The 20,539-nt window shown below is 39.1% G+C and overlaps 1 protein-coding gene across 1 annotated transcript in view; it reads left to right on the top strand.

Annotated features, from left to right (window-relative positions):
* Positions 1-20,539, top strand: part of RLF (rearranged L-myc fusion) — a 75,617-nt gene that overhangs the window by 34,525 nt on the left and 20,553 nt on the right. Inside the window, exons 4-5 of the mRNA XM_030823548.1 lie at positions 194-326; positions 6,901-7,103. Coding sequence (XP_030679408.1) covers positions 194-326; positions 6,901-7,103 — 336 coding nt within the window. The remainder of the gene's footprint in view (positions 1-193; positions 327-6,900; positions 7,104-20,539) is intronic.

Below are 20,539 nucleotides of genomic sequence, written 5' to 3' on the forward strand. Positions count from 1 at the left end.
TCTGTCTTTAAAAAAAAAAAAAGGACAGCAACAGAATTTCACAAGGCTTTGAGTATAGTCTTTTTGGTTACTTATTTTTAGGAAATCCAAAGTATTGGTTCTTTCAATTCCTAGGTGTATCAGATATGTTGAAAAGGCAAAACTAATTTTTCTATTGTTAACTTATTTTCTGGGTGTGCTGTTCTTGTTCTAGGAGTCACATGATGCATTATTGGAATTTGGGAATAATAACCTACAAATATTGGTTCATGTTACCAAGGAAGGGGTATGGAAAAACCCAGTTCTTCTTAAAATTCTGTCTCAACAGCCAGTAGAAACGGAGGAAGGTAAGTCTTAAGACTATATTGGATGAGGATTTAGTTCTGAGAAAGTTGGAATTGATTATGGGTTAAAATTTTGGGAATTTAACTCGTGTATATATCTAGTCTTTCTGTTTTTACTTTGAGTAGTAAAAATTAACTATTAGCATTTAATGTTTTGCTTAAGTAAGGATTCTTGCATTGTTAGATAGTTTTAAGTCCCTTTGCACTCATTTTTAAATTTTGCATTGAGTAACAATGTTCATACAAAGTTCCTGAAATAGAAATGAATAATCTGCTGTAATCTTTGGTGTGTGGTAGAGCTTTGCTTATACTTTTCTTTTCTTTTTTTTCCCGAGACGGAGTCTCACTCTGTCACCCAGGCTGGAGTGCAGTGGCAGGATCTCGGCTCACTGCAACCTCTGCCTCCTGGGTTGAAGCAATTCTCCTGCCTCAGCCTCTTGAGTAGCTGGGATTACAGGCGTGCGCCACCATGCCTGGCTAAATTTTGTATTTTTAGTAGAGACGGGGCTTTAGACGGGGCTTTACCATGTTGGTCAGGTTGGTTTCGAACTCCTGACATCGTGATCCCCACCCGCCTTGGCCTCCTAAAGCGCTGGGATTATAGGCACGAGCCACTGCGCCCGGTCTGCTTATACCTTTTTTATTGGCTGCAACAGCTGAGGGCCGTGAAAAAAAATTTCTTTTTTATTTTATATATATGAGATAATTGGAATTCATTGTTTTATAGAGAGATGCAAAGAATGAAGTTTTTGTTGTTTTTGTTTTGTTTTGTTTTAATTGAGACAAGGTTTCACTCTGCTACCCAGGCTGGAGTGGCACAATTATGGCTCACTGCAGCCTCTTACCTTTCAGGCTCAAGTGATCCGCCTGCCTCTGCCTCACAAGTAACTGGGACTACAGGCATGCGCCACTGTGCACAGTTAATTTTTCTATTTTTTGTAGATATGGGGGTCTCACTATGTTGCCTAGGCTGGTCTTGAACTCCTAGACTCAAGAGATTCTCCTGCCTTAGCCTCCCAAAGTGCTGGGATTACAGGCATGAACCACCATATCTGGCCAGAATGAAATATCTTATTTGCAGAATTGTCAGTCGAAGACCAGAAAAATTATGGATTTGAATTGACATTTGCATTTTAGATACACAAAAGTATCTTGTTTGATAGAGCCAACAACTGTAACTTCATTTACGTCAAGTTAATGGAAAGTTCAAAGGGTTACACTCTGTTAAGTACATTTTTTGCTATAAAAACAGACTTTAGAACAATTATTACACATTTTGAGATACCTTTAGGTCTTAGAACTAGCCATTTGATTGTCGATCCTTCAAAATATCCCAGTTAGCTTATCCATTCACTAGGCTTGAGCACCTACTATATACATGGTGTTTGGACCTCTCTGTATAGTGAGAAGATGGGCATAAAGGCACTTAGATTTTCTCTTGATCCGTTTCCTCTGATCATTCTGGTGCTTACCAGTTGCACTGACAAGAAAAAAAAGAATAAGAAAAAGAGCTGTTACATAGAAAAAGATTGGTGTTTATAGTTTTCCATTGAGGTCCTCAATAAACGGCATCCCCTTGTAGGTAGGTGGAGGCTAAAATATCACCTTTGTTATTGATAAAAGCTGTTAGAGCCAGGTAATTTCAGAAACATCCCAGAATTGGGCAGATTCCTATCCAGATAAGTCTTGACTGGGGCAGAGGAGATTGCATGTTTTGTGCAGGCAGGCCCAAGCCCAGGAGGAAAAAAGGGTGGAGTTGAGTTAAACATCCTTAGTGTATTTTCCCCTGATATACTAATCAACTATGTCACCCCACCTCTGGAGTTAACAGTAATTAATCATTTTTAACATAGAAAAACATCAAGAAATGGGGAGAAGCATTGCTTACCTAACATTCTTGGTATCCTGTCTATTCAGTAAATATTAATTAAGCACTCACTGTCTTTAAGACTCTGAATAGGTACATGATACCTACATATCTAAGGAATTATGTTGAGGACCACAGTATAAGTGGTGGGTAACATGTAGCCTGCCTCCTTTCACAGTTGGCCCTTAATCTAATTTCGGGTCAAAAGATTAAAAAGCTTTATTTACATCTCTGCTGCCCTTGCAGGCCAGATATTTAACATATTTGATACCAAAAAGCAGTGATGTTCATCTCACTGATTGTCTTCTGTAATAAGTGCCAATTATTGATACTTTTACCTGATATTCACCTGACATGATTAGTAAAGATGCCATGGAAGAGCTGTTTTTCTTTTCTTTTTTTTTTTTTTTTTGAGATGGAGTTTCGCTCTTATTACCCAGGCTGGAGTGCAATGGCGTGATCTCAGCTCACTGCAACCTCCGCCTCCGGGATTTAAGCAATTCTCCTGCCTTAGCCTCTCGAATAGCTGGGATTACAGGCATGCGCCACCATGCCCAGCTAATTTTGTATTTTTAGTAGAGATGGGGTTTCTCCATGTTGGTCAGGCTGGTCTCAAACTCCTGACCTCAGGTGATCTGCCCTCAGCTTCCCAAAGTGCTGGAATTGCAGGTGTGAGCCACTGCACCTGGCCTTTTTTTAAAGGCAGTGTTTCACTCTTGTTGCCCAGGCTAGAGTGCAATGGCGTGATCTGGGCTCACTGCAACCTCCACCTCCTGGGTTCAAGTCATTCTCCTGCCTCAGCCTCCCAAGTAGCTGGGATTACAGGCATGTGCCACCACACCGGCTAATTTTTTATATTTAGAGATGAGTTTTCACCATATTGGTCAGGCTGGTCTCGAACTCCTGACCGCAGATGATCCACCTGCCTCAGCCTCCCAAAGTGCTGGGATTACAGGCGTGCACCACTGTGCCTGGCAGAGCTGTTTTTCAACTGGATCTTAAGTGTTACTGTTTTTACATAATGAAGTATATAGTATAAGATAAAGTGTCATGATGTCTGCACCTTTCTTTTAAATAGTTCTGAAAAAGAGAAGGCAAAGAAATATGGCAAACCAGTTCAATTGTTAAATCTAGATAGAAGGAAGGGTATAAAAACTAAAAAAAAATTTTGTGTTGAAATGTTTGAAGAAATGAGATACAGAAAGGAACGTGATTGGGAGTGAGACATATTGTTTTAAATATTGAAGCATATGGTAGATTTCCTTTCAATAAATAAATTTAAAGATTGATATCTTCAAATGATTTGTAAAATACAAGATTGAGCTATATGTAAAAATTGATTTAGCAGCAGTTTAACTGTAGTTATAATTATTGAATAAAATAGCTTACCGCATAGAAATAATAGCTATGATTTTCAGAGTGCCTGCTATGTGTTGGGCACTGTATTTGTGCTTTCATATCTCATATAATCCATGAAACAGGTGAGAGATTACACATACCCAAGACCATGTAGTTAAAATTGTGGAGGCTGAATTTGAGTCCAGGTGAGGTGACGTTAAAACGTTTTTGATTGGAGAGCAATGACCCTTCAGTTGCTAAGTGCATGGTTTAATTAAACATCCGTAATATACAAGGCCTTGTGCTTAGTGCTGTAGGGAATACAAAGGCTAACAAGACATGATATTTGTTCACAAATTGCTGACTGTAATAAAGGAGATATCAGAGACAGTAGTAAGTACTATTGAACATTTACTCCATGTTTGGCCCTGTGGTGAGTCTTATCTGCATTTCTAGTATTTCTTTAATTTGTTCATCCATGTGAGATGGATATAACCTTTTTACAGATGAAGAAACTTGAGTCTCAGAGAGGTCAGTTAATTTGTCCAAGGGTCTCACAGCTATGTGCCAGAATCAGGTTTCAACCTCAGATCAGTGATTCTAAAACCTGAAATGTTAACCTTTGTACACTATAATCCCTTATCACTATTCTTCGAGAAAACTAAATGTGGGGAAAGAAGTAAAATGCTGTGGGAATTTGTAAGGTGATAGGTTGTATAGGTAGTACGCCTGTTATCAGGTATGTTGCTTCCTGTGGAATTTGCAGAATTGCTTACAACCTCATATGGCAGATAAATAGAGCAGAATCTGATGTTAGGCAGGCAGAATAGGATATAGGGGAGACATGTGACAGGAAATAATAGGCATGAATTAGATTGGAGATAATTAGAAAAGAATTACTAGGACATAATAAGTTGATTTCCTTGAGGAAAGGAAGTATCAAGGAAAGAAAATGCCAAAATTTTATTGTTGTATAATTGAGAGAATATCATTGCTTAAAATAGAACTAGGGAATAAGGAGCTATGTGAGTGAAGGGTATGATTGTGAGTTCATCTTGTGGAATTTAGTAACTGTGGGACTAAAATGGAAAAGTCCAAGTGATTGTGACCTGTTTTCCCTCCATGCTTTTTGACCTTGGCTACATATTAGAGTATCTATGGAGTTTAAAACCAAAAAACATACATCCCAAGGTCCAGACTCCACTTGCTAAATCATAATCTCCAGAGTTGGAGCTCTGGAATCCAGAACTTTTTGAAGTGCCTTAGGAAATGGGCACTTACATTTTGCTGATGGGAATATAAATTGGTACAATTTTTGGAGAGCAATTTGGCAGTATGAGTCAGTATTACAAGTGAACAGAGCCTTTAATTTAGCAATTCCGCATCTAGGAATTTGTTCTGTAGATTTATTCACATGTTTCAGATGACCTATATATAGGGTTGTAAGCTGCAGCATTATTGATGATTGACAGAGATTGGAAACAGCCTGCAAGTGTATCAGTAGGGGATTGGTTAAATAAATTATAGTACATCCGTACCACAGAATGCTATTCAGTTGTTAAAAATAAGAAGGTAGCTCTAACTGCGCAGATGATGGAATAACCTGTATCATATATTAAGTGGCAAAAGAAAATGTCTTCCATACTCATAGAATATTTCTGGAAGGATAAACAAGAAATTGGAAACTTGTTGTTTCTCAGGGTGGGAAACCAGAGCACTGAGGTCAGGGTAGGAGGGAGAAAAACTTTAACTATATAGCTTTTTCTGTCCTTTTGAAATCTGTGATTATATATATGTGTTTTTCTTTATATTTTTTTAAAGGATAATTTTACGATTGATTCTGATATGTAGTTAAAATTGGGCCAGTGGTTTATCCTTAGTATAAACTATTGCTACTCTACACACACACACCACACACACACACACACCACACGGATAATTTTACGATTGATTCTGATATGTAGTTAAAATTGGGCCAGTGGTTGGTTTGTCCTTAGTATAAACTATTGCTACTCTACACACACACACACACACACACACACACACACACACACCTGGGAGCTTGTTAGAAAAGCAAAATCTCAGGTCCCAGACCTAATAAATCAGAATCTGCATTTTAATAAGCTCCCCAGGTGACCCAGAAGGCACTTTCAAGTCTGAGAGATACTGTTTTAGATTAACCACCTAAAGCAGTTTGTTTACTCACCACTTGGCTTGACATGCAATATTCTCACCTCTGTTCTTTAAGTAATACTATGTAGTGATGTCACATACTTGTTGGATATTTACTATTCAAAAATTGAGGGCTCGGCCGGGCACGGTGGCTCATGCCTGTAATCCCAGCACTTTGGGAGGCCAAGGTGGGTGGATCACGAGGTCAGGAGATCGAGACCATCCTGGCTAACACGGTGAAACCCCATCTCTACTAAAAATACAATAAATTAGCTGGGCATGGTGGCGGGCACCTGTAGTCCCAGCTACTCAGGAGGCTGAGGCAGGAGAATGGCGTGAACCCGGGAGGCGGAGCTTGCAGTGAGCCAAGATCGAGCCACGGCACTCCAACCTGGGCGACAGAGCGAGACCCCGTCTCAAAAAAAAAAAAAAAAAAATTGAAGGCTCATCCAGAGCACTATACAGTCAATGCCAAGTGCCTAATATTCAGTACAGCTCAGAAGTACTGAGTTTCAGTACTTCTGAAGCTTTCAGAGTAGCATTTTCCAAAGTGTGTACTGAACCAGGAACACATGTTTTACAGGTTACTAATATGTATAAAAGGGTTCTCTGGTCAAATCAGTTTAGGAAACATTGGGTTTTTAAATAAAAGTGAACAGTTTTCTTTATTGCAGGACTGTTCAGAGATTTGACCAAGGAATCCTTTTTTTTTCTAGGACTATCTCTCAGGTCTTTTGGTCGGTGGAACACACTTTGAGAAATGCCTGGTTTAGAGGAAAGAGCACCACTGGCTTTGGAATCCTTGGCAAGTTACCTAACTTCTGTGAATATTAATTTTCCTAACCTTAGACTGGGGATAATAATACTTGCCTTGGTGGTGGTGTGAAGAATAAATGAGAGGTATATAAAAATATGCAGCTTAAAACTTGATGTCTCATAAGCATTCAGTTGATAGTTGTTAATATTACATAGGTTACTTGCTTTATTTCTTGCATTTATGCTTATAGTTCATTTCACTATTTCTTAATTTTCCTCTCATCTCTATTAGATGAATATTGAGACCAGAATAAACTTCCCATTTATATAAACTAAATTTTTATTAACTAAAAATCAAATAAAAAGATCTCAAACTTTCATCTTAGCAAGTCTGACTTGTTATGTGGTATGTTGTCAAACTGTTTTATTTTTCATTTTTTCTAGTCAATAAATTGATTGCACAAGAAGGACCTTCCTTTCTGCAAATGCGAATAAAACATTTGTTGAGATCTAACTGCATCCCCCAGGCTACTGCTTTATCAAAACTATGTGCAGAATCTAAAGAAATTTCAAATGTGTCATCTTTTCAGCAAGCCTATATCACATGTTTATGTTCTATGCTCCCTAATGAAGATGCTATTAAGGAGGTGAGTAAAGTAAATAATTGTCGTCATTCAAACTTGGTATTAATTTAATAGATTTATATATATATTGCATGGTTTATTTTTTCCCTTTAGAATGAAAACCAAGATTCATTTTTTTCCGGCTACCAAAATGTATGATTTTAATTGTATATTTAACTGCTCAACAGATAGAATGTAATATTTTAGAGTGGATTTGAAAAGTAGATAACTAAAGAATATACAGAGGGATGTTTACTTATTTGGGTGATGATTTGCTGTGAAATTTTAAATATGAAAGTGGTTTTTTCTTTTTAAAGTAATGACGTCTCCATGTTTGGGGAATGCAGAAGTTGTTAATCATGGCATCAAGGGATAAACTAAAGAAAACGGCACTTAATTTTAGCTTAAGTTACTTTATATATTTAATTTTGTAAGCAGAAAAGTATAGGATTCTAGATTCCATGACTACATCCTGAACAATTAAGTGGCCAAACTGGATACCATGGAAAATAAGGGTTGAGTTTGTTTTTTTTTTTTTTGGAGACAAGGTCTTGCTCTGTCACCCAGGCAGGAGTGCAGTGGTGCGATTTCGGCTCACTGCAGCCTCTGCCTCCCGGGTTCAAGTGATTCTTGTGCCTCAGCCTCCCAAGTAGCTGGGACTACAGGCATGGGCCACCATGCCTGGCTACTTTTTGTACTTTTTAGTAGAGACGGGGTTTCACCATGTTGGCCAAGCTGCTCTTGAACTCCTGACTTCAACTGATCCACCTGCTTCAGCTTGTACTACTAAAAGTACAAAAATTAGCCGGGCATGGTGGTGGGCGCCTGTAATCCCAGCTACTCAGGAGGCTGAGGCAGGAAAATCGCTTGAACCCAGGAGGTGGAGGTTGCAGTGCATCGAGATTGTGCCAAAATACTGACTCCAGGAATTTGTGATTCTGTCCTGGCTCCTAGTAGTCTTTGCATTTCTATCAACTAGCTTATTTTTTTAAGTGCTCACAGACTTTATTCTGGGATGGATATTGGGTTAGCACTGTGGCCTGGACTTTGAGTTTAGTAGTAACTTGAATCTGAGAGGATTGTCTAAGCAGGGAAAGTATAGATAGAGACAGAATGCTAGTCATCTTTGTTTTGGGGATTGACCTTAGACAGGAGCACAGATACGGAATGCAGAGATGAAACAGCCAGTTGGTGGCTATCAAGTGGACAACATGTAGTTTCCTCAAATGGGGATTGAAGCTATGACCTAAGGCCTCATTAATAAATGTTCTTATTTGTTAGACTTTCTGGTGATAAAGAAATCAAAGGATAAAATGCTTTGTACTGCCTGTCTTTTCAGACTTTCTACTTGAACCTTAAATATAACTGCAGAAAACATTTATTGCTCACTTGTCTGTTCCAAGCACTGTGCTGTGTGCTTTAAACGTGTTGGTATCTAATCCTTATAAAAATCTATTAATTTAGGCCAGGCGTGGTGGCTCATGCCTGTAATCCCAGCACTTTGGGATGCTGAGGAGGGAGGATTGCGTGAGGCCAAGAGTTCAAGACCAGCCTGGGCAACATGGTGAAACCCCATCTCTACAAAAAAAAAAAAAAAATGCGGAAATTAGCTGGGCGTGGTGGCCTGTGCCTGTAGTCCCAGCTACTCGGTAGGCTGAGGTGGGAGGATTGCTTGAGCTCTGGAGGTGCAGGTTGCAGTGAGCTGAGATCATACCACTGCACTCCAGCCTGGATGACAGAGTAAGACCCTGTCTCAAAAACAAAAAAACTTTGAATTTTATAGAAATTAACTGAGGTTCTGAGAGATGATATTACTGGCCCATAGTAGTAAGATGTCCAGTAAGTGGTGGGCCCAGGGTGTAAATCCAAGGTGATCTGCCTCTGCTTTGCTTTTGTACATATTAATCTGACACTCACACATCTCATATACATGGTCCAACTCACTGGCACTGCCAACCTTCTGGTTCTTCCTGGATTCTGGTTCTTAAAGTAGACTTGTTGTGCAGGCAAGTTTTTATTTCTTTTGTTTACCCAGAGGGGAAACTTCAGAAAAGATGGGAGGGGACTTTGAAGTTCTGAGGCTTGTGGGTGGCTCATTACTGGACTGGATTTACTGAGGAGCTTAGGTAGAGTATGTTTTTCACAAGACATCTAGAGAAGTGAAAGCAACAATCAAAATATGTAGGCTTGAATCTTGACATTGTCATTTACTAGCCATACAGCCTTGGCCAGGTAGCTTTATTTTCATTATCTATAAAGTAGGCACAACAGTGGTAGCCATCTCACAAAATGGCTGGATAGTTTAAATGTGATAACATCTAAAGCACTTAACACAATGCCTGGCATATTTTAGACACTGTACAAATATAGACTCTAGTATAAGAATTCTTTAAGCCTGGGGTGCAGAACTAGGGAGGATCAGTCGAAGTCAAAACTGATCAGGGGTGAAACCTGAATTTGCACAGAGAAACGTGGTATACACAGAGATAGCCTCCTATGACTTCATCTACATTTTTAAAAGCAGTCATATGGGCTGGGCAGAGTGGCTCACGCCTGTAATCCCAACACTTTGGGAGGCCGAGGCGGGCGGACATGGCGGAACCCCGTCTCTACTAAAGATACAAAAAATTAGTCAGGCGTGGTGGTGTGCGCCTGTAATCCCATCTACTCAGGAGGCTGAGGCAACAGAATCACTTGAACCCAGGAGGCAGAGGTTGCAGTGAGCCAGAATCATGCCATTTGCACTCCAGCTGGGGCGACAGGGCGAGACTCCGTCTTAAAAAAAAAAAAAAAAAGCGATCATAAGGGACCAACTATAAACCTGTATGCTAATTTATTTATTTGCAGTATCAGGTAGTGTAAGGAGATAGATTGCTTACCTCTAATAGCAGCTGCAGTATTTTATGTTTGGGGAAGTTAATCAGACTGAGATGTAGTAATGATTATTCTCAGCACCTGACACATGCCAAAAGAATTCAAAAGCAGCAGTGAAACATTACATTTTGGGTTTGATTCCTCATCCTGTAATAATAACAACTTTACTCTCTCAGCCTTTGCTTAATTAAAACCCGTTTTGTTTCTAATGTTGTATTAGGCACTGGCAAATACAGCAAACTGTGTATGGCCCAGTTTGTTTGCCAAAAATAATTACAGAAAGATAAGTACTAAGCTCTGTGATACTGCCCTAAATTCAGTAGAAGTGTAAAGATAGAGAATTCTGTGTTTATAGAAAAATTGATCCTTGAATTGGAGCTTTAAGTAATGGTGGGGTTCGGATGGGTGGAAAGAATGGTTTGGAGATGACTGAATGGTAGTAAAGCACAGGTACTAACGAGTACTTTGCAGGGATCCACTGGAGAATAAATGCCCTGCCTAGGGCAGAGAGTGGTTATTGAAGTCTTGTGAGAAATAAGACCTGTTGGGGTTGGAAAAGAAGGGCTTGGAAACTCCATTGCATTAATGGTTAGATTTGATGCAGTAGAAATTAAGAAGGCTTTGCAGTTAGGAAGTGACATGACTGAAGTGGTGTTTTAGGAAGACTAGACAGAAAGAGTATGTATCATGTTTAGGACAAGAGATTGTAGCCAGCAAGAGGAGAAAGGACAGGACTTGCTGACAGGGCAAAAACAGAGGAGGATGTACAGAGATACCTTCAAGAGGCTCATAAGGCTTCTAGCTTCGGAGACTGGAAGAATAGTGGTGCTCTGCTGCTAATTAGAAGAAAGAATGGGTGGAGGGACAAGGGAGAGTCTGGGAAGATGATCAGCTTTGTTTTATACATGATCTTTCCTGGTTTATTACTAACAATGTATGGAAACAGGATTTTTCCTGATTGTGTTGAGTTTGCAGGGAACTGTGTTATAGGAAATACGATTTGATACTATTCACAACAAATCGTAGGGGGTTGGCCCCCACCCAGCTACCTGTTTTTATAAATAAAGTTTTACTGGCACGAAGTCCCACATTCATTTCTTGTCTGTGGCTGCTTTTGTGCTACAGTGGCAGAGGTGAGTAGTTGTAACAGAGACTCTCTGGCCAGAAAAGCTGAAAATATTTTCTGTCTGTCCTTGTACAAAAAATGTTTGCTAACCTCTGCTCTACAAGAATTAAATTTTTCAGTCTATTTCAGTGGTTTAGTATCATTTGGTCTAACCCTCTGTGTTCTACAAGTGATGAAACTGAAGCCAAGCTGATAATGTTTCCAAGGCCCTTCCTGCATTAAGCTAATTAGAGACGCCAAGCCCAGCTGGAATGCAGGTCACGTGGCTCCTTGGTCAGCCTTCTTTCCCCTCTACCACCTATTTCCATGTGTTAGACACTGATAAGCCATGGTCTGATTGGGAACATCTTGGTGATGTATCATTCTGTTCATATTTATACATATAGGTGTGATTTAAAACATTTTTATCATGATGTGAATTAATTTGTTAAATATACCAATGCAAAAACATTTAGTACGCATAAAGTTATCTTAAAATTATTTTAAAGGAACCCTAGTATCATCGTATCATCATAACTAGTCAGTCTCTCTTTTTTGTCCTTTCTTTTTTTTTTTGAGATGGTGTTTCACCCTTGTTGCCCAAGCTGGAGTGCAATGGCGCGATATCGGCTCACTGCAACCTCTGCCTCTCGGGTTCAAGTGATTCTCCTGCTTCAGCCTCCCGAGTAGCTGGGATTATGGGCATGCGCCACCACGCCCGGCTAATTTTTTGTATTTTTAGTAGAAACAGGGTTTCACGGTTTCTACCGGTGACCAGCTGGTCTCAAACTCCTGACCTCCTGTTATCCGCCCGCCTCGGCCTCCCAAAGTGCTGGGATTACAAGGCGTGAGCCACCACGCCCAGCCACTAGTCAGTCTCTTATCTTTTCTTTTGCAAGTGTCAACAGAATTAAAAAACAAAAGAAAAGTGATACTTTTCTTTTGCAAGTGTCAACAGAATTAAAAATAATCTGCTTTGGAAAATTACTAGTGAGTCACTAGATGTTGATTAATTTGAGTTTAAATTCAGCATATGTTCTAAGGTAGCAGAGTTACACACATATTTGCCATCTACTTCACCTGAGTTCAGGAGAAGAGTTAACTTGAGCAACAGCTGGGAATAAAAGTACATTGTATGTTGGCACCTGGGGGTATCCCAATAATAGGCATATGTAATGGGAAACCGCTGCTAGGGAAGATTTAGCCAGACACATACAATTAAGATTAATTGACTGGGTCATCTGAAAGTCAAAATTCAGAACCTAGTGGGTAAAGACTGAGTCCTTTCAGGTATCTGGTAGGTCTGGAAGGCAGAAGAATTTCATGGAGTCGTGGAGTTTTAGGTTGTGATACTTTATTTATGTAGAATTAAATGAGATGACATTACTATTGACTTTAAATATTAAAGGATTTTAATAAAAGGTATAGACTTGGCAGTGGCCCAGTGTCCCAAGTGGATGTTTCCTATATTTTTTCATTACTGAAAGGGGAAGTCTTTGCAAAGATCAGGTTTTCAACATAGAAAAGATAGCATTTTAAACATGAAGCACTTCTATTTTAAAGAACTCAAGAAATCTGTCAGCAGAGTTCTTGGCACAGTTAAGGCAGGGGTCCGTTTCATTCTTAATCCCTGAATGAACTACATCTTCCGTGTCTGACGTGGTTGATAGACACAATAGCAGATGGTTGTTTCTTTTCCTGATGGGGAAAGGAAAGGACAAACAGGATCCAGTTTACTCACCAGCCTAACACTGTTGGGAATTGACACAATCACTAGGTATAAATGTTAGAGCAGATACATTTAAACAGGACCCAGTGGGAATTCAGTTTGGAGTAGAAGAAAAAGTAAACAGGAGTATAGAAATTCCAGATGTAGTTTAAGTAAGAATCAAGATTAAGATGAATTCTGAACAAGGAATAATTACAAAAGGTTTAATTAAGTTTAAAATATGCCACCTCCACCACTTTCTTTGATGCTAATTGACTGCCTGTTAGACCATTGGTGTTTAATTGTCTGATTATTTTGAAAGTCTTAATACTTTTACTTTATCCTTGTGATCATACAAGGAATGAGATAATACACTCAGAATACACTAATGACAGAAAGTCTGTATAAAGAAATTGAGGATTTGCTTGTTTAGATATTTTATCTCCTAAAGCATTACAGTTCTTTTAAATAGTTTTGAAGAGACGTCTTCCCAGAACTTTGTATGCATTTGGATCTCACTTCTGGTCTTACTTTCATGGGTTATGTGTGGGTATTTTGGTTGGTGTATGATTGCACTGGAGGGGGTCATTATGAAGAGTCGATCAGACATATCATTGTCAAGAATTCAGCAGGACATTTCAGCCTTCTTTCAGATACACACTGTGATAGGGTTTAAGTGGAAGCATTGGTGACCGTTTATTTCTTTAAGAAATATACAAAGTCCATGCAGCATCATAGTACTGGTCTGTAGCATTACTGCAGTTTAAAAGGAGTCTGATATTTTTAAAACTGGTCAGTATTCTTTTTTCACAGGTAATGTCTTTGAACCTAACAGATGATTTTCCCAAAGATATCTAGGGTTACTTGAAATATAAGTTTGCTAACTGTAACTCCCACCTTTCTTCTACTCAAGGATGCAAGTGAATGAAGTATTATTATATGAATAAGCTTAAATCTACTTTTTGAAAAAATAAAACATTTATCAACTTTGATTTTTAAAATCTGTTACTAGGAACAAATTGTTTTCAGTATACCTCAGAACTAATCAGGGAAATACTGCATTGAAAACCACTATTCTAGAGAAAGGTAATGATAAAATATTAATGGCACTGGCCAGAATACTAGTTTACATTGATAGCCTAAGCAGGAAAATAACTTAGGAACATAAGTATGCTGCCTGTACCCACCTTCTGTTATGCCAGTTGGCTGCCTCTTATGCCTGTTATTACTGTTGTTTAATCGCCTGATTATTCTGAAACCTTTCTAACTGTATCTAATCTTGCCTTTTCCTAATTTGTTTTCTGCAGTGGCCAAGGTGATCCTTTTTCTTAAGTAAAATTAGATATTTTATTTTGAGGTAATTTTAGATTCACATGTAATTACAAGAAATAATGCAGAAATGCCTTCCATTTATTCAGTATACATTCATTGGAGGTGTCTGCTGGGCAATGGGGATACAAGAATGAACAAGACAAAAGGGAGAGAAACAACAGACAGTGTTCACACAATGTGAGACTTAGAGGAGACGTCTGAGCTGGAAATTAAGAGTTCTAAGTTATCACCATTTGAAACCAGAGAGTGAATAAGATTAACTTTTTTAGAACTCTGAAAAATAAAGGCTTTACAGCAATCTGAGGAGGTTTTACTCAAGAAAAAGAAAGAAATCTCATAAGAATATCACCTTTGACCTCAGCTGGTAATATGCCTGTCAGGTGACTCAAATTTTCTGTCACACTGCGCATGTTTGTGAAGTGACCACAAAGGTGCTCTGATTATTGATTTGGGGGTTTTACAAATAAATTTTAGCAAGTAGGCTAATTCACAAATGCAGAATCTGCAAATAGCGAGGCCCAACTATATATTCAAAGAACTAAAGGAAACATGCTTAAAGAATTAAAGGAGGCCAGGTGAGGTGCCTCACACCTGTAATCCCAGCACTTTGGGAGGCTGAGGTGGGATGAGCCCTTGAGACCAGCCTGAGCAACATCTACATGTGCAACATGTAGAGACCATATATCTACAAAAATTTTTTTCAAATTGGCTGGGTGTGGTAGTGTGCACCTGTAGTCCCAGCTATTCATGAGACTGAGGTGGGAGGATCACTTGAGCCTGGGAGGTCAAGGCGGCAGTGAGCTGTGATCACGCCACTGCACTCCCACCTGGGCAAGAGTGAGCCTGTCTCAAAAAAAAAAAAAAAAGAATTAAAAGTATGAGAACAATGTCTCAGTAAATAGAGAATATCAGTAAAAAGACAAATTATAAAAAACCAAAATGAAATTCTGAAGTCAAAAAGTGCAGCAACTCAAGTTAATTCACTAGAGAAGGTCAGCATCAAATTTGAATTAGCAGAAGAAAGAATCAGCAAACTTGTCGAGTCTGAGAAATGATAGAGCCCAAAATGCATGAAATAGCAGAATCAAAGAGGCAAACGGACAATTCAAATATGAGAGTTGGAGACTTTAATACCCACTCTGAATAATAGGTAGAACAACTAGGCAACAAAGAAATGGAAGACTTAAACAATACTATAAACCAACTGGACTGAGCAAGCATCTATAGACTGCACCCAACAGCAGCTAAATATACATTCTTCTCAAATGCATATGGTCTATTTTCCAGGATAGACCATGTGTTAGCCCATAAAACAAACCTAAATAAATTTTAAAGGATTGAAATATATAAAGTATGTTCTCTAACTACAGTAAAATAAAATTAGAAACCAATAGCAGAAGGAAATTTGGGAAATTCGCAAATAAGTGAAATTTAACCTACCTTCCCAAATAAGCAAAATTTAACCTACCTTCCCAAATAAGCAATGGATTAAAGAAAAAAGAGAAATTGGAAAATAACTTTTTGTTGTATTTTGTTTTGTTGTTTTTGAGACAGGGTCTCAGTCTGTCCCTCAGACTGGAGTGCAGTGGCACAATCAGTTCACTGCAGCCTTGAACTCCTGGGCTCACGTGGTCATCCCACTTCAGCCTCCCAAAGTGTTGGGACCACAGGCATGAGCCACCATGCCCAGCCCAGAAAATACTTTGAGATGAATGATGAAACACAACATACCAATATTTATGGAGGGAAATTTCTATTTGTAAAATGTTGATTTTAAAAAAGACATATCTTAAGCCAATAACCTAATGATTCACCTTAAGAAACTAGAAAAAGAAGAGCAAATTAAACTGAAAGCAAGCAGAATGAAGGAAATAATAAAGATTAGAGTATAAATAAATGAAATAGAGAATATAAAATCAATAAAGAAAAGTAATAAAGTTAGTTCTTTGAAAAGATTGACAAAATTGATATACTTTCAGTTAGACTAAACAAGAACAAAGAGAATACTCAAATCAGGAATAAAAAAGGAGATACCATCAACCTTACAGAAATAAAAAGGATTATAAAGGAGGAATACTCTTAACAACTGTTTGCCAACAAATTACATTACTGGATGAAATGAACAAATTTCTAGGAAGATAAAACCCACTGAGGCCGGGTGCGGAGGCTCAGCGCCTGTAATCCTAGCACTTTGGGAGGCCAAGGCAGATGGATCACCTGAGGCCAGAAGTTTGAGACCAGCCTAGCTAACATGGTAAAACGCCGTCTCTACTAAAAATACAGAAAACAAATCAGCCGGGCGTGGTGGCGCACCTGTAGTCCCAGCTACTCGGGAGGCTGAGGCAGGAGAATCGCTTGAACCTGGGAGGCAGAGGTTGCAGTGAGTCGAGATTGTACCATTGCACTCCAGCTTGGGCAACAAGAGCAAAACTGTCGAAAGAAAGAGAGAGAGAGAAAGAAAGAAAAAGAAAGAAAAGAAAGAGAGAAACCCACAGAAACTGACTCACAGATAAATAGAAAATCTGAATATACCTATGACTAGTAAAGAGGGTAATTTAAAATTTTCCCACATCCACAGGGCCTCACTGAACAAAACATTTACAGAAGAATTAATACCAGTCCTTCACAAAGTATTCCAAAAAATAGAAAAAGAGGGAACACTTCCCAACTTATGCTATGAAGCCAGTATTACTTTGATACTAAAACCAAAGGCATCCTAAGAAAGAAAACCACAGACCAGGCCAGGTACAGTGGCTCACGCCTGTAGTCCTAGCACTGTGGGAGGCTGAGGCGGGCAGATCACTTGAGATCAGGAGTTCGAGTCCAGCCTGGACAATATGGTGAAACCCCGTCTCTACTAAAAATACAAAAATTAGCCAGGTGTGGTGACACACACCTGTAATCCCAGCTACTCAGGAGGCCGAGGCAGAATTGCATGAACCCAGGAGGCAAAGGTTGCAGTGAGCTGAGATTGTGCCACTGCACTCCAACCTGGGTGACAGAGTGAGACTCTGTCTTCAAAAAAAGAGAGACAAGAATGCCAGAATGTCCACGAATGCCACTTCTGTTCTTATTGATCTCTTTGCCTCTATATTCTCCTCACCCTCTCCTGTTTTTCTGGGCTGTTGAATACAAATGTAAAAACTCTTACTTGAGGCTGGTTATGGTGACTCATGCCTGTAATCCTAGCTCTTTGGGAGGCTTAGGTTGGGGGAACATTTGAGGCCAGGAGTTCAAGACCAACCTCGGCAACAGTATGAAACTCCATCTCTACAAAAAAATAATAAAATAAACTGGGCATGATGGTGTGTGACTGTAGTCCCAGCTACCTTGGAGGCTGAGGCAGGAGAGAGGATCACTGGTACCTAGGAGTTCCAGGCTGCAGTGAGCTGTGATCATACCACTACACTCTAGCCTGGGCCATGGAGCAAGACCCTGTCTCTTATAGTAAAAAACAAATGGGCCAGATGCGGTGGCTCACTCCTGTAATCCTAGCACTTTGGGAAGCCAAGGCGAGCAGATTGCCTGAGGTCAGGAGTTCAAGACCAGCCTGGGCAACACGGTGAAACCCCATCTCTACTAAAATACAAAAAATTAGCTGGGCACGGCAGCGTACGCCTGTAGTCTCAGCTACTCGGAAGGCTGAGGCAGGAGAATTGCATGAACCCGGGAGGTGGAGGTTGCAGTGACCTGAGATTGCGCCACTGCATTCCAGCCTGAGCAACAGAGCAATCCGTCTCAAAAAAAGAAAGAAAAAAAAACCCAACTCCTGCTTAAGTCACAACATAGCATAAGGTCAAAGAAGTAACATATAACCAGCATAGTATCACCTTTCTTTAAAATGTGTACATATTTGCAGTAGTCACATATTAAACCCATGCTGTGCAACGTGTATGTAGACATAATAATGGAAAAAAAATTCACATTGTTAATATTGGTTATCATTGAGTTGTAAGATTTAAGGATGATTTTTATTCTGTTTTCTAGGTTTTCTATCGTAAATATTTTTGTAATTAGCAGAAATCTAGTAAATAGTAATTAATCAAACTACGGATTTCAAGTGATTTCTTTTGGATGTATACCCAAGTGAAAACAACAAAATCTGTTTTCCCCATAAAACCCCACGAGTAAGTTTTGGATCCTTTAGTCTTCTGTTATCATTGGCCTGCATGATAACTTCGTGGAAATCAGCCAAAAGTACCATCACCCTCTAACTCCACCTTCATATGGTTGCCTTTCAAAGGTGTTCCGTCTTCTGAGGGCAAAAGCCTCATTAGGGCTTGACAAGTGGACTGAATTTCAGCTCCCACTAACTCCTTTGGCTGGTTACTTTTGTGCCATGCAAAACTGCACAACTCTGTGACATGGCTTTATTCAGTCTGTCTTTCCCCCAGTGTATGATTTAGCTCTATCCTAAGTCTCTAAACTTGTTTAATTTAACCTTTCATTCACTGAATGTCAGCTACGTGACATCACTCGTTGCCGTTACATCAGATAACCTTTTCCCTCCTCACATGCCACAATTACTCTCACGTTAATTAGTTTGCTCATTCCAGCTTTTTATTTTTGGGCTACACTCTCCCCTATCCATCTAGAGTCTGCTATCTCCCCAAGAATTCTTTTCCTTGGAATCTTTGTGGCTTACTTCAGTCGATATTATTCTTCCTGTCTTCAGTCTTCTGTCCCATTTATTCTGCATGTTATTTATCTTAGTTATTTTTCATTCTAACAAATAGTTATTGATGTTCATTCATGGGCCTGGCACTGTTGTAGGCACTGTAGATACAGTGGTGAAAGACACAGACTTTTGCCCTCAGGGAACTTACATTTTAGTGGTAAAATAGTAAACATAATTGATTATTTGAAACACGTGTTCAGTTTGTCCTACCAGCTATAGAATTGTAAGCTGCAGGACTAGAAATTATATTTAAGAACAAAAAATTGTTTCAGTATCTAAGTATAAGATGTTTCCTAGATACTCATTAAAACTCTCAAAAGCTTGTTGGTGACCTTCATTTTAATTTACTTTAGCTGAGAAGTATTTTGTGGCATATATTTGTGTTTTAGTGTGGTCTTAGGTATTTATTGCAAAAGACTGAGGACAAGTAGTATAACCATATTTTATTAGTGAGGTGTTATTTTAATTTACATGAATTTTTTCAGTTATTTATTTACTTTTATTTCTTTATTGTATCTTTTTTCCTCTATATTCAAGAAGGTACAGGTATTTGGGGCATAATACTGAGATTCTCTTCAAGTCAAAGGATATTAACTGAGTGCTTGTCATGTGAAGATCCTAAAACAGGTGCTAAGGGGGATAAAAGTATAAAATAAGATCTAGTACCTGCTTTCAAGGGATTTAGAATCTATAAGGAGGAACAGATAACAGATGTGAAAAAACTCTGGCTTCAGTTTTTCTCATTTGTAAAAATGATCAGATGTCTCATTTAGTTAAATGAAAGTGGAAAATAAATCTAGAGTGATATTCCTGTTATTAGCTCAGATAAGTGGGTGCAAGGCAAATGAGCTTTTGAATTGGAAGCTTATACAAAGCCCCCACTATAAACTAGTTCCGCCTTCACAATTGAAACCTTGATGGAAGTAAAACAGTCAAGTTAATAGGTAATGAAAATGTGTGTGTGAGATACCATGCTTAGGAGTTAAGAACCTCCTGATGAGAAATTTCATTATCAGGCATATTCGTGTATTTTAAAATGCCAGGTAAACAGCAATATTAAGAGCTAATTAAAAGGATGTTAGTATTTGCTGAAAATGCATAATTGGAGAAAGTTAAGTTTAATTTGAGATGTTGGTAGAGAAAGTTAAACTTTGCTTGTTTAGGCCAGTGCAGGAGCATGTTTACCAACAATCCCTGTGGTAACTTAGAAGGCATAGAGATAATGATAATAGAAAAACAGAAGTACTGGCCAGGTGTGGTGGCTCACGCCTGTAATCCCAGCACTTTGGGAGGCTGAGGCAGGCAGATCACGAGGTCAGGAGATCGAGACCATGCTGGCTAACATAGTGAAACTAAAAATATAAAAAAATTAGCCGGGCGTGGTGTAGTAATCCCAGCTACTCGGGAGGCTGAGACAGGAGAATCACTTGAACCTGGGAGGCAGAGGTTGCAGTGAGCCGAGATTGCGCCACTGCAGTCCAGCCTGGGCAACAGAGCGAGACTCTGTCTCAAAAAAGAAAAAAAAAGAAAAACAAAAGTGCTTCTACTCCTAGCAACTCTCAAGAGTTGATGCTCCCACAGTATTGCTGGGTTACCCACAACTATACTGAAATATTTTATTTCTATTTCTATGCCATGCTCACTCTTATTAGGCCACTGCATGTGTTTTTCTTCTTGTCCTGGAGTATCTTTCTCAGTTCACTCTCTCTTTCCCATGGCTTATTCCTACTCATTCATTCCTACTCATCTTAGGTGCCACTTTA

This window comes from Nomascus leucogenys, chromosome 12 (genome assembly GCF_006542625.1).
Source record: "Nomascus leucogenys isolate Asia chromosome 12, Asia_NLE_v1, whole genome shotgun sequence".
Classification (NCBI taxonomy): Eukaryota; Metazoa; Chordata; class Mammalia; order Primates; family Hylobatidae; genus Nomascus; species Nomascus leucogenys.